The following is a 21,196-nucleotide window of genomic DNA, read 5'->3' on the forward strand; positions in this document are numbered from 1 at the left end:
GGGGGGAGGATGTCCCATGAGCAGGAACTTTTAAGATATTATAGAACCCATGAAGGGCATTCAGGCAACAGAGTGACAGGTTTGCCAGTTAGTGAAAGATTCTGTGGTCACATGCTAGGGAGTGAACAGAAGCCAGGAACCCAGGCAGGAAAGGAGTCTAGCCCCACCTGCTGGCTCAGGAGAAGTGGCCTGAAAGCCTGAGACATCCTGAATCATTCAAGGCTCTTAAGGGACCCTTGTGAAACACATGGCCTGCAGCTCACACTGGTACCTCCACGTTTGCCCCTTCCAGTAGTCTACCATTATGCTCTGGGCCAAATGACTGAGTCCTGAGATGTCCCCTCCCCACTCTTCAGATAGAGGCAGACAAGATCTTGTCTAGCCCCATGCCAGCAGAAGACAGAAGCACTGAGCATGCCTAGAAGAAAAGAGAGGGAAAAGAGGCTGGGATGGGGTCCGTGGGGCAGGGTGGTGGTTGACTTATGGTCCTCCTTGGAAGTTGGATGAGCACATCCAAAGTGGACTTTGCAGGAAGGACACATGGCAGATATAGGACAGAACACTGTCCATCTAAAGCTGCAACAATGTTCTAGCCCCTCATTGTCCTTATTCCCAGACCTGAGGGGTGTCTCTTACCAACTGTGGAATGAGACAACGTCTGAGGATAACAAAGGTGTGACCCCACCCCCGCTTAGGTCTTCCCTTCCTTATTCCTGACCTGCCCTTGTCCCTTCTCATCCCTGGCAGCCGGAGGCGGCAGCAGCGGGATGGCATGCCACAGTGCCGAGACTGGAAGGAGGTGACCACTCAGGACGCTGTGAACCCCATTGAGAGCCTCGACAGCTGGACGGAGTTTGTGGAGGGGAAGAATAAGGTACAGGCCCAGCTTCAGACAAGCCGAGGCAGGCAGAACAGAGAATGAGCTCCCCTCCCCCCTTGCTTTCGATGAGTTTGCACCTGGCCTGCAGAGCTCTGGGAACCGCAGCTGACAGGCAGGTGACTTCCCTGCCATCTCTGGACCTCAGCTCCCCTGCCTGCATGTGAGCCAGGCCTTCCCAGACAAGGCATCTGAGATCCAGGAGAACCCAGCCACCCACAAGTCCCAAGGCTGGGAAGGGATGGGGCTGGGGGCTGACTAGGTCTCCATAGAAGGCTGGTGAGCTGCTGACCAGGAGGGGGAGGGGGACTGAACAAAGGCACCCACTTCCTACAGTCACTTCCTGTTTTCCTACACACCTCCAGAGCCTCTTCCTGTTCCAGGCCCCGCCAGGAAGTGCCCGGCTTGGGATGGGGGTGGGGGTCTTTGGATGATAGGCAGGGCCTATGGACCTCTCTCCTCCCCTAGTTTTCAAACTTCCTAGTGCCTGAGAGCAGGATTTTCCTAGAATCTTGGTCTACCTCCATACGTATACGTATACACCTCCTCCGCTACCCTGGACCTTGAAAAAGGGTTATATGCCTTCAGACTAATGTGGGCACATCACAAAGACCTTGAACAGTGACCAGCTACTGACCTTAAGTCACAGTTCAGAAGTAGCTGGCCCTGATGTGAGTCATTACAGTCTGGCTTTTAACCCTTGCTTAGACAGGTCCAGTTGCCAAACTGGCTTCTGACCCTTCGACATGGCACAGATAAACCCCCCCTTACTGGTCTTGCCTATGGGCACTTTCCAGCCTCAGCTACCACCTAGGCCAGCTGTCTGTACATTTTTTTTCTTGGCTTTTCTGGGGTGCTGCCTCTCTACTGCCAAAGACCTTTCCTCATTGTTCCGGACAGTCGCTAGACTTTGGCCATTGCCAGCACAAACCTCAGTTTCCCCATTACTAGTGAGCACAATAGCCTCTTTGAAGAGGAGGAGGGTCCAGGTTCTATACAATGGAGCCTTATGCCTCTGTTCTGGGTAGACGGTGAGCAAACTGGTGATCCAGGACGCCAATGTGTCAGCCATGTACAAGTGTGTGGTCTTCAACAAAGTGGGCCAGGATGAGCGACTCATCTACTTCTATGTGACCAGTGAGTAACCAGACTGTCTCCGGGGGATACCACTTCACCTAGGCAGGCCTGAGTGCCAGGAATGAGCTCACTGGACTTATGATGATCATGGGAGGAGCACCCAGCCCATGGAACAACCACCACCACGCCACCTCAGCATAGAATGGAAGAGATAAATTTAGCGATTCTCAGCCTATAGGCTGGCACCCGTTCTCAATGTAGAGTCCCGTGGTTCGTGTGTGCATGTTCCCATCATATACTCAGATTTTCAAATGGGTTAGTGACCTCTAGAAAGTCTGGGGTCACAGGAGGAGATGCTTACGGGGTTCAGGACTATGAATGAAGTCACCTGAAAGGGCAGGGTGGAAATCGAGAGAAATGCGCTGGCCAAAGGTAATTAAATCGTTCCAAGGAAAAGCCAGGTTCAGGATGTGGTCAGTAGCAAAAGAGAACGAGGACCCCCCCCCCCCACCTGAGTCTGGTGATAAGAGCTCCAGGACCTGGGTTGCAGGAAGTCGTGTGGACAGCTCCCTGCTTGTGGTGTAGCCTGGAGAGTGGGAAAGCAACACAGGAGGAGCTGAAGCCCAGGGATAAGACTAGCTTGTATCAGAGAGAGGAAGAAACGGGACGGGGTGGGTTATAGACAATGTGAAAACCTGGCTACACGCTATGTACACCCTTGGTTGAGAACTGATGAGGAGGAGGGAGACCCACACTGCGGCAGTAAACGCAGAGACAGTGTCACTCGGGTTCCTCTCCCCTTCTCAGCCATCCCGGACGGTTTCAGTATCGAATCGGAGCCTTCTGAGGATCCCTTAGAAGGCCAGTCTGTGCGCCTCAGCTGCCGGGCGGACAACTACACATACGAGCATCTGCGCTGGTACCGGCTCAACCTCTCCACACTGCACGATGCTCAAGGGAACCCCCTATTGCTGGACTGCAAGAACGTGCACCTGTTTGCCACGCCCCTAGAGGCCAACCTAGAGGAGGCAGAGCCCGGAGCCCGCCACGCCACCCTCAGTTTGAATATCCCCCGAGTGGCGCCCGAGGACGAGGGTGACTACGTGTGTGAGGTGCAGGACAGGCGCAGCCAGGACAAGCACTGCCACAAGAAGTACCTGTCTGTGCAGGGTGAGGTGGGCGTGGCAAGCCGGAGAGGGCGGGACTACGTTTCTCAGCCTTCGTAGCTTCTACGTTTGCACGGGTGGTCGAATCTCAAGCCTGGGTCTTCAGAAGCACCCCTGCGGGCCAGCCTCGCCATAGAAGTCCTTCGCATGCTCAGTCCCCCTGATCCTTCAGCCCTGCACCTAACCCTACTTCAGGCCCCTCACTGCCCCATCCCGAGGTACCGTCTTGGTTTCTGCACCTTCATGTAGTTCCTTCTCCACCCCTGCCCCAGCCCTGGAAGCTCCTCGGCTCACGCAGAACTTGACCGACCTCCTGGTGAACGTGAGTGACTCCCTGGAGATGCGATGCCCGGTGGCCGGAGCGCATGTGCCCAGTATTGTGTGGTACAAAGACGAAAGGCTCCTGGAGAAAGAGTCGGGTAGGGAAAGTTGCCTTAGGTGATAGACTGGAGGTCTGCAAGGTCGATGTCTCTATACCAACCTGTGCGTGTGTGTTCTTCATCCTACCTTTTGCAGGAATCGACCTGGCAGACTCCAATCAGAGGCTGAGCATCCAGCGCGTGCGCGAGGAGGACGCAGGTCGTTATCTGTGCAGCGTGTGCAATGCCAAGGGCTGCGTAAACTCCTCTGCCAGCGTGGCAGTGGAAGGTGCGTCCCTGCCTGGCTCTGTTCAACCCACCTCACACACCCAATTGGTGCTTTCCTGTGACCATTTTATAACGCAGTTCCCAAGCACGAGGGGCACTTCCTGTTGCGTACATTTTTCCCTCTCATGTACCCACTGTCTACCCGCCCAGGCTCTGAAGATAAAGGCAGCATGGAGATTGTGATACTCATTGGCACTGGCGTCATCGCAGTCTTCTTCTGGGTCCTCCTCCTGCTCATCTTCTGTAACATGAAAAGGGTGAGGGTCCTCCCCTCCACCCCCGGCAGAGGATCTCTCCAGTGCCAAATTGGGCTTCCTGTGTCCCCATCCCTTCTCAACCCAGCAAACCCTTAAGATTCCCATTCTGGTTCACTTATCAACTTCCTGCCCTAGGAATCCACCCCGTTCTCCCATGTTTGACTCCAAATGGAGCAGAAGTTGTTTGTTGGCCTGCCCCCCTCCTTGACTGAGAACCCAGAAGCAAGGGCCATTTGTCCTAGGCAAAATATATCCAAGCCACAGTGATATGTCCAAATCAATGAGTTGTCTCCACCCCCACCCCCAGCCTGCCCATGCAGACATCAAGACGGGCTACCTGTCCATCATCATGGACCCCGGGGAGGTGCCTTTGGAGGAGCAGTGTGAATACCTGTCCTATGACGCCAGCCAGTGGGAGTTCCCCAGGGAAAGGTTGCACCTCGGTGAGGCCAGCACCCAGCTTGCCCCACCCAGCACTCACTGCCTGGCAGAGACAGGCTTCAGTGGCCACAGGGTCAGGCTGAAGTAACAGAGGTCCTTCCATACTCAGAATTTGTGCCACAGGATGGCCCTCCTGGTCCCCACCTGGCCTGACCAGTTCCAGCTGGGCCAGCATCCCCAGAACTACAGCCAGGACTCCCAGTTCCCAGGCCCTGTAGGTCATTTCCTGCTGCTCTGAGCAGGGTGGACCTGTCCCACCTGACCGGAGAGGATGCTGGGGCCTTCCTGTCTGCCTCTCCTCTCCGTTCTCCAGCTTTCCCTCTCTAAGACTCCACTCCCTCTCCCCTTCCTGTTTGGCAGAATAGGCTTCCATTTTCCTCCTGCCCCAAGCTCTTGGGACAGGTCACCCCTGCTGTCCACCCTTCTCCATCCTCACTCCCCAGCCACCACCACCACCCCCCTATAGCTCACCTGGAACTGGTCCCCTGCTTCCACAGGGAGAGTCCTAGGCCACGGGGCTTTTGGGAAGGTGGTGGAAGCCTCAGCTTTTGGCATCAATAAAGGCAGCAGCTGTGACACCGTGGCTGTGAAGATGCTGAAAGGTATGGGGCTCACAGGCGCTGTGCAGCCAGGGGAGGGTCATGTGCTCTGGGGGAGACTGACGCAAGAGCAAGAAGGGAAATGATCAGGGCAAGAATCCCCGCCACGGTTGAACGGAAAAGCATTAGGAATTAGACCCAAGCCTCTACCCGAAGCCTCTGCCTCTGTAGGGTTAGCAGCACGTGCTAGGTGCAGCCTGCAACCCCAGCACCAGCTCTGAGCATGCCCTTGCTCAGTCAGTGAGTGTCTCAGGAGTGTTGAGCAGATTGAGAAAAATACCGGGACCGGTTTGGCATTGTACTATGCCCCTGTGTCTCCTCCAGAGGGCGCTACTGCCAGCGAGCACCGTGCCCTGATGTCCGAGCTCAAGATCCTAATTCACATCGGCAACCATCTCAACGTGGTCAACCTCCTTGGGGCGTGCACCAAGCCCAACGGTATGGAAATGAGATGCCCTGAGGAAAGGACTGGGCAGTGGGCGTTGGCAAGGTCGCTAGGAATGGGAGGAGCCATGTGGATCCTGGGGTGTGCCTACATTGGAGCCTAGCGGAGAGTAGGAAGGACTTGCCTATGCGCAGCTAGCATCACCGAGTGCCTGACTTCTGCTCCTTGGTGCCCTAGGCCCTCTCATGGTGATCGTGGAGTTTTGCAAATATGGCAACCTCTCCAACTTCTTGCGTGTCAAGCGGGAGACGTTCAACCCCTACGCGGTAAGTGTGTTCTCCAGCCAGTTGCAAGAGCCCAGTTAGAGAATGGGTAAAACACCAGGTTGGCTGGGATGGAGATCCAAGGTGTCACTATGGTGGTCACCTTGGGCTAGCTCCTCACTTTGCTTTGGCAGGAGAAGTCTCCGGAGCAACGCAGGCGCTTCCGCGCCATGGTAGAAGGCGCCAAAGCTGATAGGAGGAGATCTGGAAGCAACGACAAGGCCCTGTTCACGCGGTTCCTAATGGGCAAAGGAAGTGCACGGCGAGCCCCACTTGTCCAAGAAGGTAAGAACCTGGCTTACGCTTGCCGGTGGATGTCTGGCCCAGGAAAGTCTCTCGACTGGCTTTACCCAGGGATAACCTAGCGTGAGGCCCGCGGTACCAGGGCTTCTATGGGAGAATTGTAATGCTCTCTGCTTCAGGGGTAGGAAATGAAATTTATCTTGAGTATCACAGGATAAACAGCAATGTGTTGCAGACAGGGTTGGGGAGGGGTGCAGAGCCAGATAGCAGGTGCAAAAGTGGGTGCCCCGGACAGCGTGGAGGTATAACGAGGGTACATAGTGTCTGGAGTTTCAGGGGCCTGACCAGGAGAGGTATGGTCAGGGTTGGGTTCACAAACGTTAAGATTTGGAGCTGAGATGGAAGATGAACGCTGGCAGAGACTCCTGAGTCCCCCTCCTTCCGTGCAGCTGAGGATCTATGGCTGAGCCCGCTGACCATGGAAGACCTTGTGTGCTACAGCTTCCAAGTGGCCCGGGGAATGGAGTTCCTGGCTTCCCGAAAGGTAGGTCCCTTGACCCTACCAGGTCCTTTTCAGAGGAGAAGGGTACACCTCCCTTGCCATAGATATGCACAGTTGTAATTTTACTCCACAGTGACCTTAGTATCAATTCAAATCTGTCCCATTTTGGAGGAAGCTCAGCCCAAAGCGAGGAATTCCCTGCCCCACATCTCCACACTAAGCAGTGACCATCGAGTCAGTCTGGCTGAGTCCCTAACTCGCTGCACTGTCCTCAATTTCCTGTGTCCTCTACTAATCTCTCTCCAAATGAGCAGGGTGCAGGCAGGGGAGGGTATACTCTAGGGGACCTCGGAGCTGTAGGCTAAGAAGTCACCCTGGGGGGTTGAAGCTAAACTCCTTGTCACCTCCCTCTCTCCACCCCTAGTGCATTCACAGAGACCTGGCTGCTCGGAACATCCTACTGTCAGAAAGTGACATAGTGAAGATCTGTGACTTTGGCCTCGCTCGGGACATCTACAAAGACCCTGACTATGTCCGAAAGGGCAGTGTGAGTGCAGGCCATGCCACACAGTGGACTCAGGGTAGATGGGGAGAGTGAGACCACAGGACAGCTGTCCTCTGGGCAGTACTGGCTCAAGGTGACAGTAACCTTTGGTCTGCCAGGATACATGCCCAGCTGCTGGGGGACCCACTGTTCTTAGGAGCTCAGCAAGTGTGCCGGTTACATGTCTTATTGCTGTGATGAAACACTTGACAGAATGAGCATACAGTACACCATAGTATAGATGGCTGGCATAGTGTCTAGAACAGGAGGGTGCAGCTCACAAGGTGCCTTAGTTAGGGGTTTACTGCTGTGAACAGACACCATGACCAAGGCAACTCTTATAAGGACAACATTTAATTGGGGCTGCCTTACAGGTTCTGAAGGTTCAGTCCATTATCATCAAGGCAGGAATGTGGCAGCATCCAGCCAGCCATGGTACAGGAGGAGCTGAGAGTTCTATATCTTCATCTAAAGGCTGCTAGCAGAATACTGACTTACAGGCAGCTAGGACAAGGGTATTAAAGCCCACACCCACAGTGGCACACCTAATCCAACAAGGCTACACTTGCTAATAGTGCCACTCCCTGGACCGAGCACATACAAACCATCACATAGGGTGTCAGTCAGGAAGGAGACAATGATGAATGCTTCTACTCAGCTCAGCTTGGCTTTCATTTCTCAATATTTGCCTGGGTTCGTTCTCTCTCTCTCTCTCTCTCTCTCTCTCTCTCTCTCTCTCTCTCTCTCTCTCTCTTTCTGTTCAGCTTGGGATACATGGAACAGAACAACCCACATTTAAGCTGGGTCTTCCCATCTCAACTAGCCTATTCTAGATAATCCTTCACAGATAGTGTCAGAGAGAAAATGATCACAGTGAGTCCAGGGCAGTGTGATGGCCACCTGGCCCAGAGTAGCCACCCTATAGAAAGCTTTTGTCCTTCATGTCGACTCATAGGTGTGGGAGACAAATGCAGGTAGGGGGGCAGGTATGCATCCCCGCCCCCAACAAGGTTTCAAGGAAAGGGACTAGGACCACTGGGTTGGAGGCACTAGTCTGGAAGGGCTCTCAGATAACGCCACAAGGTGGAGGGAGACTGATGGTAGAAAAGCATCATTAAGAGCTCGAGGGAGGGAGAAGAGAAGGGGAGAGGAGAGAGAGGAGAGAAGGAAAGGGAAAAAGAGGGGTGAGAGAGAGACAGAAGGAAACAGAAGAAAGAAGAGAGAGAGAGAGAGAGAGAGAGAGAGAGAGAGAGAGAGAGAGAGAGAGATCGAAGTAGGAAAAGGGGGAGAGAAAGGTAGAGGGGAGGAAGGAGGGAAGGGAGGGAAAAGGTAGAGGGAGAAAGAGAGGAAGCGGGGTGGGGAGAGGGAAGGGACAACTACAGGGAAGACACCTTCAATCTTCACAGAAGGAACCTAGGATTGTGGGTATCCTGATGTCTGACCCTAGCCCTCTCTCCTCCACCACGGGACATATCTCTTTTTGCCCTCCCAGGCCCGACTGCCTCTGAAATGGATGGCCCCCGAGAGTATCTTTGATAAGGTGTACACCACGCAGAGTGATGTGTGGTCCTTCGGAGTGCTGCTGTGGGAGATTTTCTCATTGGGTGAGTGAAGAGCGAGGTGCCCATCCAGGAGAGAAGAGGGGTCACTTATCTCCAGAGGTTGGTCACACAACTGTAGCTGTACATGGATCTATTAGCCCAGGGCCTTCGGAGGCAAGTGATGGGTCACAGAGAGCCCACCCACTCACCTGCTTCTCCCCAGCCTGGCCCAGCTAGCCAGAGAATCTTGCCTCCCAAAGAGGCTCTCTTGACAACACTTTGATGCTGAGCAGAACAGCCTCCTCACTCACCGTGGGTCTCAAAGAAAGTCAGTACTCATTCAGTGTCTCAGACACTGTTCTATTGCTGTGAAGAGACACCATGGCCAAGGCAACTTTTATAAAGAAAAGCATTTAATCTGGAGGCTCGCTTACAGTTTTAGATGGCCAGTCCACTATTGTCATGGCAGAGAACCTAGCAAGGAGTACAGAGGTAGGCATGGCACCGGAGAAGTAGCTGAGAGCTACATCCTGATCTTTAGGCAGCAAACAGAAAAAGTCTGGAACCTGGGCTTTTGAAACCTCAATGGCTACCCTCAGTAGCACACCCTCCAGCAAGGCCACACCTCCTAATCCTTTCAAATATGTCCATTCCCCGGTCACCAAGCATTCCAGTACATGAGCCTTTGGGGGAAGGGAGTCATTCTCACTCAGTCACACCTGCTTACGCAAACTCCACATGGAAACTGACCCCATGAAGGGTAGAAAAAGACAATGAACAAAACATAAATGTCACCAAACAGCAGCCATGAAAAACAAACAGTAGCAGAAAGATTCTAGATAGTCCAGGGGACCCTGGTCTGCAGGGTGAGCCGCAGGGACTGGGGAGGAGCTGGACCACATGAAGAGGGGTAAGAGTGAAGCTCAGTAGGCTTAACATGCACTGGGGCATTCAATCTCGAGCAACACATCCATAAATAAATTATAGAGAGGCAGGGTAGAGCAGGTGGCCCAGGAGGAGCCCGGGGACACCAGGACAGTGGTTCTCATAAGTTGGAAGTGGACAACTGTGAGCAGGGTGGTCAGGAGATGCAGAAGGAGTCTAATGAACAGGTTCTGTGAGGCTTCATGCCCATCTCAGCAACTAGTCTCACAAATGCACTCTGACTATGTGGATGTGAGTGGTACCCTACCAGAACCTGGGGCTGGCATTTTTCTTGGCTTTTCTAGGATTGATTGATTTATGTGTTTTATGTATAAATTTGCGTGTACATCTGCGCACCAGACGACGGCATCAGGCAGATGTGAGTCGCGATGTGGGTGCTGGGAACTGAACTCAGGACCTTCGGAAGAGCAGTGAGTGCTCTTAACGACTGAGCCAACTCTTCCTCCCCTTCTTGGGTGTCCTAGAAGCCAACAGTCCCCAGTGATTGCCCTGCTTGAGTCTGGAGTTAACAGGCAAATACCCAGCTTGTTACGTGGATGTTGGGATCAGAATTCTGGTCCTCATGATGACACAGCAAGTGTTCTTAACTGCTGAGGTATCTCTCCAGCCCCATCCAGCCTCACTTAATTAGATGAAGAATTAGAGTAGAGGAGGAAACTAGCCCAGCCCCTGGGTAGAGACATCATACTAACTCTGGTAGCAATGTACAAGCGAGGAAGGGACAAGACCGGCTGGGTTGGACAAAGGGCAGACTGCTCCCCACCCACCCCACCACCTTTCTTCCATCAGGGGCCTCTCCATACCCTGGGGTACAGATCAATGAGGAGTTCTGCCAGCGGCTGAAGGATGGCACTCGAATGAGGGCCCCGGAACTGGCCACTCCTGCCATGTGAGTCTCCTGGCTGGCCACTCAGTTGTTGGTCACCAGGCACCGAGAGAGAACTGTGCAGTAACGGGTAATGGAGAGGGTTGGTGCCAGTCATGAGATGGAATGCAGAAAGAGAAATCTACGTGCCCAGAGGAGGGCCTCGGGGCTGGCATTGGGGACACTCAGTGGAAGAGGGCCATGAAGTTGTGGGGTAGGAGATGAAATTCAAGCCCTGGAAAGAGAGCAGGCAGGCAGGAGATAGCACTTGGGTCTGACATGTATAGTAGACACTGTGTGATTCCAACACAGATCCCACCTATTCATCCACTAGCATGCCCCCAGTCCTGGAACTCACTGCTATGCCATCCCCCTGGGAGTCCAGAGCCCATAAAGCAGGCCAGGCCTCTGCCCTGGAAGAGACACACAGAGGGTAGACACATCATGGGATGGGACACAGGACCCTGGGGGAACCTGATAAGCACCAGAAAGTCAGATGATCAGGGGAAGAGAGGACACTGAGGCAACACTCGAGGGACTGAAGAGAGCTAGAGGATGGCGGGGGACGGGCAGAGGGACAGCCAGTGTTAAATCTGAAGTGGAGACGACAGAAGTCTGAGTCCATTTTTGCATTCCTATAACATTACTGGACACAGGGCACTCCATAAGGGAAGGAATGTTTGTTTAGCTCAGTTCTGAGAGCTCAAGAGCAGACATCCCTCCCTATCACTCAGCTCTGGTGACGGCCTCCTGTCTGCATTGCAGTCTGGCAGACGGCGTCGTGCTGAGAGCCCATGAAAGGGACGGATCACATAGTAAACAAGAAGCAAGGGAATTGTATACAACAGCCCGCTTTCTGGAGACCCTACCCCTAGAGACCAACATTAATCCATTCATAAGCCCCCTTAGCCCCACAGTGGGCACCATCTCTGAAAGGTCCATCACCTCGATAGTGATCAAACACTCTGGGATCAAGCTCCTATCGCATGAACCTTAGGGGTTCACTATCCCAACTGCAATAGTGCTCTGGGAGATACAGGAATGATGGGGTCAGCTGGTGGGAGGGTCGTGGTGCCCTCAGACCACAGGTCGACAGCCATCTGCATCCCACAGACGCCACATCATGCAGAGTTGCTGGTCTGGAGACCCTAAATCAAGGCCTGCTTTCTCTGACCTAGTGGAGATCCTGGGGGACCTGCTTCAGGGCGGAAGCTGGCAGGTGAGCCCCATCTTTGTCCTGTCCTGATACAACCCATGGCCTTATCCTGGGTCCCTGCCTTGTCTGCCTTTCCAAACTCCTCCAAGCCCTGGTCACCTGTCAGCTACCAAGGAAAGGTCACACATCTCTGGGCCCCAGGCCTATCCTCCCACTGCCCACAGCTCCAACTCAGTCAACATGAAGCCGGGCAAACACCACCAGCATCTGCTCTAGCTGCCGTACTGACAGTCAGAGGTCATCTTTGTCCACAAGGAGCCCTAGGCTGGTTCACACTGAGCCTGCAAGGCAATGCTGTCCCAAACATGACGGCAGTGTATCCCTCAGCACCTGCTGAGCACCAAAACACTGAACTTGTATATCCTCCATGTCTCCCTTCCCAGAGGTACTTGCTAAGGGTAGCAGCTTGGGGCTGGTACCTCATGACCTAGAACCTGGATGCCCAGCTGTGGCCCATCCTGTCCTGCTTGCCTGGACCTGGGAGGGCTGTTGGGGGTACTAAACAAGGCTAACACAGCAGGCATTTAGCAAACTCCATGCTTGGCCTGCTATGAGCAGTAAAGTGTGTCAGGGCCCAGCATGGCCCCACTTATTCCTCAGAGCACACAATCACACACACAACCCACCCTGACCCTATGGAAGTCAGGACCACAGTAGTCTTGAGTGCAGCATTAAGACTCCCGAGGGGCTTGCGGTAGTCTCTGACCCCTGGAAACGTCTCCCACTCCTGCCAGGAGGAGGAAGAGGAACGCATGGCCCTGCACAGCTCTCAGAGCTCTGAGGAGGATGGCTTCATGCAGGCATCCACCACAGCTCTACATATCACCGAAGCTGATGCTGAGGATAGTCCACCCAGCATGCATTGCCACAGTCTGGCAGCCAGGTCAGTCTCCCTCTCTCCCGGGGTCTGGGAATGGGTTTGATGGTGACAGCAGCTTGGACATAGAATATTTTATGAGTCCTTAAGGAAAAGCAACTTACAGTGACTTAAGAGATCTCTCCCCAGGACCATTTTAGTCCACTGCTGTAACAAAAGACCTGGGGCTGAGTACTTTATCAAGAAAAGAGGTCCATGAAGTTCACATCAGTGGAGTTTCAAAGACATGGTGCCATCATTTGCTTTTATCTCTGGGGAGAGTTTCCTGGCAGGTGGCATCATGACAACAGAAGTACATGAAGAATAAAGGCTGGTTCACACTGAGCCTGCAAGGCAACGCTGTCCCAAACATGATGGCAGTGTATCCCTTTACATCCTAGCACCTGCTGAGCACCAAAACACTGAACTTGTATATCCTCCATGTCTCCCTTCCCAGAACAGAAGCCAGAGGAAGCCCGAGGCACTTACCACTCTCCTTACAACATCTCAGGGTCCCAAGAGACCTTCATTGGTCCTTTCTGGGGGGGGGGCGGATGTTCCCATACACTAGGCCCCACCTCAGTGCCCCCACATGGGGGATGAAGCTTCCAGAACATAGACCAGCACATAGAGACACACTCTAGCCAAATCCAAACCGCAGCAAACAGCCTCCTCCAATTCTCTGTGCTTCCCACTTTCAAGAGAGCACCTACCTTCACTTTAGAGACACAAAGTAAAGTAGACTGTGTTGGGCCAAGAATGCTCCCAGGGTATGACTGCCGTTTCAACTCCACAGCATGTCCTCAGGACCATGGCAAGGCCTAAGAGCAGTGCAGACCACATACACATTCACCATATTCCAGAGTGAAACGGCCTGTTTCTCGAACTTTGTGACCCAAGCACTCTTTCCCTTGGCAGCTTACACCGCTAATATGTTGTACCATCCATGTTTTCACAAGCCTGACAGAGAGGCTGGGACTCTGGAGCTCCTGTTCTATGTGCTCGGGGCAGTGACATGTCTGGGGACAGAACAACAAGCTGGTCCTTGCCAGGCTGCCTCTACCATGCACCCAACAACCTGTGCACAAACCATGCACACTGACGCTTGTGCACGCACATGTATATGTGGGCAGGCCAGTCAGTGGTTAATAGCAGGAAGATGGCCACCCTGAAGTGAAAGCTATGTCTGCCTCAGCTCCACGCCACACTCAGCCTGGGGACGACTACTCCACTCTCCTTCCACCTCAGAGTTCTCTCCTCGTGCAGGAGAGATGGTGCAGCACAGGGAGGGGCACGGCCAGGTCCGGCTCAGCTGGACACCAAGGTGGGATCTGAGGACCAGACCAGACCTCGGATCCAAGCCCCACCCACACTCTGCCTCTCGCCTGCCCCCGCCGGGAAGGCCGTTCTCAGCGGGGAGAAAAAAACAAAATCTGGGAGGTAGGGGAGGTGCTGAATTCATCGGAACCTTCTGTGAACTCCCTACAGATATTACAACTGTGTGTCCTTTCCTGGGCGCCTGGCCAGAGGCACTAAGACTCCAGGTTCCTCCAGGATGAAGACGTTTGAAGAATTGCCCATGACCCCTACAACCTACAAAGCCTCCGTGGTAAGAGAAGGAGAAGGGAGGAGGGATTTGCAGTTGAGATGAAGCCAAGGAAGGTTCGGAGGTGGGGGGACAGGATCAAGTATTCTCAACACAAGTAACAGGGAAGGAAGCAAGACGTTTAAAGCATTCTGTTTAATTTTTATTACTGTGTAAATTGTACATGTTAATGGATGCAATGACATTTCAAGACGTTTGTCTAGGGTGCACTACCCAGCCTCACTTTATCCACCTCCTCTCCCTCTTCCCAACCAACCTCTCCTAATGGCTGTTCTGCCTCCGGGTCAGCCATCTTTTAGCTCCCTCGTGAGAGAACACGCTGTACTCCTCTTCCCACTCAGTTTAGTTACTGTAGCAGTTCTCCAAATCCTTCCGTTCCCCTGCGAACAATGTTCTGTTCTTCTCTGGGGCTGAGTAAAACCCCACTGTGTGCACCGCATTCTCCTGTTCCGTCCTCTGGTGATGGCACCTAGGCAGGTAGGCGACTGCCTATCGTAAGTCATACCACGAGACATGGGCACGAAGGGGTCTCCTGGAGAAAATCCTTGAAAATACTGAATCCAGGCAGCACCTCGAGTACTTCTGCATCTTGGTGGTCACTCGAAGCCATCCTCTGTCCGCTGCTGGCCTCCCTGACCACTTTATCCCAGCTGTAGAGAGACCATGGTTTGGTTGGTAGGGGTGGGAGGGAGGTTGTTAGTGGTTTGGTTTTTTTGGCTGGTTCGGTTTGGTTTGGTTTCTTTGCTTCTGTTGTTGTTGTTTGAGACAGGGTTTTTCTATGTAGCCCTGGATATCCTAGATCTCACAGAGAGCCATCTGACTTCTGCCTCCCGAGTACTGGGACCGAAGGCATGAGCCACAGCCACCACCACTTCCTGGCTGAAACCATGCTTTTTTTAAGGGAGCAGGGTACTCAGGGGCCGGTGAGCCGGCTTAGTAGACAAGCTTGCAACCTTAGCTCATTCCTCAGACCCCCACATGGTGGAAGGAGATAACTGACTCTCTCAAGTTGTTCTCCGACCTCCAGACACACACTGTGACATGCGTGTATATTTGCATATATGCATGTATATGAACATTAAGGGGAAAGAGACAGAGACAGACAGACAGACAGACAGACAGACAGACAGACAGACAGACAGACAGACAGAGAAAGAGAACACTCACACTGTTCATCAGTCAGCCTGAGCCACAGTTGCCCCAGGGGTGGTGATTGCCACCACCAACCCAGAGCGCACAAGTGTCACTGAAAGCGGCTGGGGTATGAAGAACAGGGAGCTTACAAGAATCCAGTCCGCTAAGGGTACAGTGAAGCCCGGGAAGGCTCAGCAAGTGTGTCTGTTTGTAAGTGAAGAGACTGAGCCCCAAGGCCTGAGCTTTGATGACAATGACTATAGCTTCAGATCTAAGTCCATCCAGAAGGGACCATGGATCCTGGACCCATCAGTGAGCTGTGGTCCAAGGAGGATGGCTGATGAAGTCATCTGTGAGGGAGCCTTGAGCAGAACGCAGATACCTAAGCTTGTGTCTCCAGGACCAATGAAGACTCAGAATGAGGGCATGCCCATTGCATTCCTATCATGGGCCAGACACAACTTTTCTCCTGTCACAGGCCAGACACAGCTCCTCCCCTCCAGGCCCCCACCACTCAGGTCACAGTTCTTCCTTTCACATCAGATGTGTGGCCCTCTCTGCACGTTCTAATGGACTTAGAAACCACTCACCTAACTCGGTTCCCGTGGGTACGGGAATAAGGCCAGCCAGGCTCAGGTTCCTTGACACCTGACTAGGCTGTGACGCAGCTGTCCTGCAAGAAAGCCTCATATGGGGTCCACAGGCTTGGCTGCTTCTCTCCCCACAGGATAACCAGACAGACAGCGGGATGGTGCTGGCCTCAGAAGAGTTTGAGGAGCTAGAAAGCAGGCATAGACAAGAAGGCAGCTTCAGGTAAGGGCCTCCGACAGCGGCCATGCCATCCTAGGGAGGGTCCCGAGCGGGGCCTACTGAAGCCGCTGGGGCCTCACAGTGCTCTGGCACTCTTTCCACAAAAGATTTTGTGCCTCCCTATATTCTTTATGTGGTCAAAGTGAGTAGTGTCTCTGAGACTCAAGTCACTGCTCCAGAGAATCTGACGCCCTCTTCTGATCTTTATGGACACATCACGGACACGGTACATACATACATGCAAGCAAAACACTCATCTCCATTAAATAAAAATAAATACAGCAGCCGGGCGTGGTGGCCCACGCCTTTAATCCCAGCACTCGGGAGGCAGAGGCAGGTGGATTTCTGAGTTCGAGGCCAGCCTGGTCTACAAAGTGAGTTCCAGGACAGCCAGGGCTATACAGAGAAACCCTGTCTCGAAAAACCAAAAAATAAATAAATAAATAAATAAATAAATAAATAAATAAATACAGCTTCAGAGATGACATTAAGCCCAGTATGCCAATGAGAATAAAATAGAGAGAGAAACAAGCACTGTACCAAGAATCAGAAATTCAACAGCTCAAAATACAAGTGGGCAACGTGAAGATACAAAATAATAACATGAGAGGACATGGAAGATAAATCCTCTTAGGGCACTCCAGGAGCGGTCTAAATGGCCAGATGCGAACTGAAGGAACGAAAGGATCCGAATAAAGAGATAAAAGAATCCGGCATGGAGGGAGGCGGAGGGGGGCGGAGGAGCAGAGGAGGAACAGAAGTATGCTGTGCGCAGAACAGGAGCCCCCTAGAGAAAGCGTGGCCAGTGTGAGTCAGGTCATACTTGCCTTAAACTTAGAAGCCAAAAAATAAGCTTTCACTTTAAATAAATAAATAAAAGAAGGCAGGAATCTAAAGGTTAGAAGTGTGCCTAGGAGCTAGACAGACGACTCAGCAGTTCAGAGTACAAACTGTTACTCCAAGACCTGAGCTCTCTCCCCACACCCACATCTTCTGCTAACTCCAGCTCCAGGGGCTCTAATGCCCTCTTCTGACCTCTGAAGGCAAACACACACACACACACACACACACACACACACACACGTATAATGCATACATTCAACACACACGCCCACACACATTTAAAGTTTTTAAATTAAGAAAATTAAGTGTACCTAAGTAGATTGACCCAGAAGAGTAAACTCTGGGATAGTTCCCATTAGAACAATTTGGTTTTAAGAAAGAAATATTCTGGGGACAGGAGATGGCTCAGTAGGTAAAAGCACTTGCTGCCAGGCCTGGGGACCTGAGTCCCAGTCTCAGGACCCACATGGAAGGAAAGAACCACGGGTTGTCCTCTAAAGTCTGCCTCTCTCTCTCTCTCTCTCTCTCTCTCTCTCTCTCACACACACACACACACACACACACACACACACACACACACACACACACACACGAGCGCACTAAACAAACAAATATATAAACGTGAAAAAGAAAGACGAAGTTACCAGTATCGGGATGTTCTTGATATGCTATGAAAAGCAATAAATCACCATTTTATAAAAACCTTAAAGAAAATCAAAGAAAAGGGGGCTGGTCAGGAGCAGGCAAGGGCTGGAGCCTGCAAGCCCTTATAGGCTCTAGTAAGAGGCTAGGTTGTTTTTTTTTTTTAATGCATATGGTGTGCATGTGCATTCATATGTAGTGTGTGTGTGTTCAGGTGCACACATGTGTGCACGCATACAAGAGCCAGAGGTGGCATGAGGGATCTTACTTGATCTCTCGACTTTACTTACCGAGGTGGTGTTTCTTGCTGAGTCCGGAGCTTGCCAGTTCAGTCGCTCCAGCTACGTAGCTGGCCCCAGGCATCCCATCTCTGCCTTCACAAGCATTGAAATTGCAGGCTGGCCACCACAGCTGCCTGGCTTTCGCTTTTACACGCGTGCTAGGGATCCAAACCCTGCTTCTCATTCTTGAACAGCAAGCATTTTATCTATTGAGCCATTCCCCCAGCCCCAAAGCTAGATTTTCATCCCAAGAGTGATGGAAGACCCATGGAGGGAGTGCAAGAGGAGGCCCTGATGTCACACCTAACTAAAGGATCTCTCTGAAGCCTTCCAGAGAGAATGTGAAAGCTCTCCGAGCCGTGCCAGGAGGTTTACCAGAGTCCACAGTGAGCCTTACCCTGGAGGAGGGGCCTGTGGTAGACAGGTGTCAGTGGGGACATTTTTCAGTTAGAATGGAGGGTCTCTGGGTGGACTGGACATGACGGCTGAGGACAATCAGGGACCACAGTCACGTCATTGACTTGAGCTAGAGAGAACACAGATGTCATTTGTTGAGATGGGCATCACAGGGGTCTTGGGAGCCAGATGCTTCTGGATAGGCAGGGAGCAGAGAGGCTGGGCTACGCCTTAGATGCTTTATGGTGAGGGAAGAAGAAAGTGGCGGGAAAATAAGAATCCTGAGGAATCAAGTATCAAAATTTCAAAGACAAACAGGACTTTTCATTAAGGGCCCTGCACCTCCAAGTAAGTGGCAGCAGAGGGCGATATTCTCGGCTTTTCCTAAAACCCATCAAGGTGATGCATCAGATTCATCTGCCCTGGGGCAAGTAGGTTCACTTGGCCTAAGGAAACGGGATTGAGGGGATGAAGTCGGCGTTTCCACAGCCTTGGGTCCAGGCTTTGGGCAGGAAAACTGCCCCTGTCACATCAGATCGGTCTGCTGTGCGCCTGATGTCAAATCTGTGTTAGTCTCAAAGCCTCTGCGCTTGCGTCATGCTCTGCTTGCGTCTGGTGATTCCAATCGGACCCTGACCCAGGGCCCACTCACTTTACTCATTAACACTATGATCCCTGTCTTGGCAGCTGTAAAGGTCCTGGCCAGCACATGGATAGTCCCAGAGGACACCCCGACCCTCAGGGGAGGCGGCGACGGCCCACCCAAGGGGCACAAGGAGGCAAGGTGTTTTATAACAACGAGTATGGGGAGGTCTCCCAGCCATGTACGGAAGGTGACTGCTGCCGGTCTGCTGGCTCCGCCTTCTTCACAGACAGCAGCTACTAAGGAACACGTGGCAAGGCCTCCGGCCCCTTGCTGCAACCCTCTCTGACAGCTGGGCTGGAGGCCCAGGCTGGGAATTCAACTCCTCTGGCTCCAGCCCTGGAGGTGTTTTATGTCCCGTCCCCGCTACAGCCTCCCTATCCAGGAAGAGTCAAACTCAGACACCAGTGCTCCCTTGAACTCTGTACCGCTCCTGCGCCACCTCCCTGGGCATCCACCCTCACCCGCACATTCGATTGAATTGTAGCTCAGCCTTCACAAATGCTGGCCCTGGAATAAGCACTATGGCAGAGAATTCTTCTCCAGCACCTATTTTCATCGCTCTGGTGGGCGACAGGGTTCTCATAAGGAATACATATGTCTGAGAGTCACATGATGAATCAAGGAAGAGTTAGACCAGAGCTAGACCAGAGCCACCGTGTCCTGGCCCCAAACCATCCCCTCCACACACACACACAGTCCCTCTACTTCCAACTGCCTTCTGGCTTCCTTCTCCTGGCCCCGGAGGGCTGAAGAAAGATATTTCTATCTCAAACCACAGAGGAGGAGTGGAGGAGGAGGACCCCTCTGAGCATCTATCTAGCTCATGGTAGCCTCGCGGTAGCTGTCTGTACACAATGACTAATCACAATGAGGCAACGCCTCTGCCCCTGAGTGTTGAGAAGAGCCGGTTGTGTTATTTTTGTGTGTTTTTTCTTATCAGAAGATCAGGCGCTGTTGTAAAGAATTTACTCCTCAAAATGTCATCTGGAAAAGAAGCCCAAGGACAGCCCTTCTGAATCCTAGTCCCCAGTAACTGAAGGGCGGACATGACACAGCATGCCAGTCACCACAGCTCTCCCCGCCCCCTCTCTCAAAGGCTCCCAGGCTCCGCCTGCCTGGCCTAGAACCTAAGACTGTTCTGATCCTCCCTTGCCGTGGGGCTTTCCTCTAAAGCCTGGATCTTATCGTCTGTGGATTCTGTCAAGGGAAGCTTCAGGAGCCAGTACAGAGGACCACATGGCTGGGGGGGCCACTCAGCCATCACCCCATGTCCCCGGGCCCCTTGGAGGCCCCTGCCTTCAGCTTACCCTGTACTTTTACCTGACGTTGACATCTAGACAAATCAAACCTCTGTCCCAAACGACCCTCCGTGGAAGCTGGGGCCTCCCTGCCGAGAACCCCTCCAGCCCAGCTCCCGCTGCACCCCATCACGATCAGAAGAAACCTTCATGAAGATGAGCCCTGCCGTTCCATAGCCCCATCCCAACAAGAACGCTTGCAGGACAGGCGACCATACAGCAAGCAGGGGCTTGCGCAGCAGACCCTCCCCACTAAGTGTATTGTTCTCCTATGATATGTTGAACACATGTATGACTGTAGTCCTCTTTGTCCCTGTGGAGCCCCCACCCCTAGTCCTCCACATCTAACCTGTCTGTGGGCTTGAGTCTCAAGCTCACCTCTCTCAGAGGACTGAAGGCTGCAAACGGGGCTGCAGAGCCCTTCTCAACCCTCCCTTATGTATCACCTGTCCTTGTCACCTCTCCTGACTTGTAACTACACACATACGAAATGTACTGGGGAAGAAAAATGTGCTCTGCCCTTTTTTGGCAGTGTTCTCTGAAATGAGCTAAGATATTTAACGAAAGATAATAATAAATTTGATGCCAGTCTTTGAGTTATAATGAATAGATTCTAAGTAAGCTGTCCGTCGAATTCTGACCTTAACCTTACAGCTCACAAAAGCTTCTAGGCTCAAAGGAAGCATGCTGTGGTCCCCCTGATCATGCTGCAAGAGCCAGATCGCAATCGTCCCTAACTCAGCTCACAATCCCCCAAACTGCCAGCAGATGGCGCAGAAGAGACATCGGGATACTTGTTAATCTACTGAGTCTGTCTGCGCCAGCTTATTCCAAACGCACTCTCCTAATATTTACTTCATCTATAAAGTAAAGCGGTGCTCTCTTGTCCCCCACCAAAGCCTCACGTTGCCCCCTGATCACCAGCGGTGGTAGACACGGGAGCTCAGCTCCAGGCAAGTCCTCTGTACCAGTTCTCTACGTCCTTTTCCAATAACATCGAGGAAGCAGGGCTAGTTACACCCCTGAGCTTGTCTCGCGGTCAGACTGCCCCAGAGG

The 21,196-nt window shown here is 52.6% G+C and overlaps 1 protein-coding gene across 1 annotated transcript in view; it reads left to right on the top strand.

The window, feature by feature from the left end:
* The window catches only part of Flt4 (fms related tyrosine kinase 4), a 42,143-nt gene extending 21,189 nt beyond the window's left edge, over window positions 1–20,954 (top strand). Inside the window, exons 11-30 of the mRNA XM_021212256.2 lie at window positions 748–874; window positions 1,906–2,014; window positions 2,762–3,124; window positions 3,393–3,539; window positions 3,637–3,768; window positions 3,918–4,024; window positions 4,332–4,467; window positions 4,963–5,067; window positions 5,389–5,502; window positions 5,687–5,775; window positions 5,907–6,057; window positions 6,465–6,559; window positions 6,942–7,064; window positions 8,554–8,665; window positions 10,337–10,436; window positions 11,526–11,631; window positions 12,363–12,511; window positions 13,973–14,093; window positions 15,952–16,037; window positions 18,884–20,954. Coding sequence (XP_021067915.1) covers window positions 748–874; window positions 1,906–2,014; window positions 2,762–3,124; window positions 3,393–3,539; window positions 3,637–3,768; window positions 3,918–4,024; window positions 4,332–4,467; window positions 4,963–5,067; window positions 5,389–5,502; window positions 5,687–5,775; window positions 5,907–6,057; window positions 6,465–6,559; window positions 6,942–7,064; window positions 8,554–8,665; window positions 10,337–10,436; window positions 11,526–11,631; window positions 12,363–12,511; window positions 13,973–14,093; window positions 15,952–16,037; window positions 18,884–19,082 — 2,671 coding nt within the window. The 3' untranslated portion in view covers window positions 19,083–20,954. The remainder of the gene's footprint in view (window positions 1–747; window positions 875–1,905; window positions 2,015–2,761; window positions 3,125–3,392; window positions 3,540–3,636; window positions 3,769–3,917; window positions 4,025–4,331; window positions 4,468–4,962; window positions 5,068–5,388; window positions 5,503–5,686; window positions 5,776–5,906; window positions 6,058–6,464; window positions 6,560–6,941; window positions 7,065–8,553; window positions 8,666–10,336; window positions 10,437–11,525; window positions 11,632–12,362; window positions 12,512–13,972; window positions 14,094–15,951; window positions 16,038–18,883) is intronic.
* Window positions 20,955–21,196: the final 242 nt, after the last annotated feature.

The sequence above is a fragment of the Mus pahari genome, chromosome 14 (assembly GCF_900095145.1).
Source record: "Mus pahari chromosome 14, PAHARI_EIJ_v1.1, whole genome shotgun sequence".
Lineage (NCBI taxonomy): Eukaryota > Metazoa > Chordata > Mammalia > Rodentia > Muridae > Mus > Mus pahari.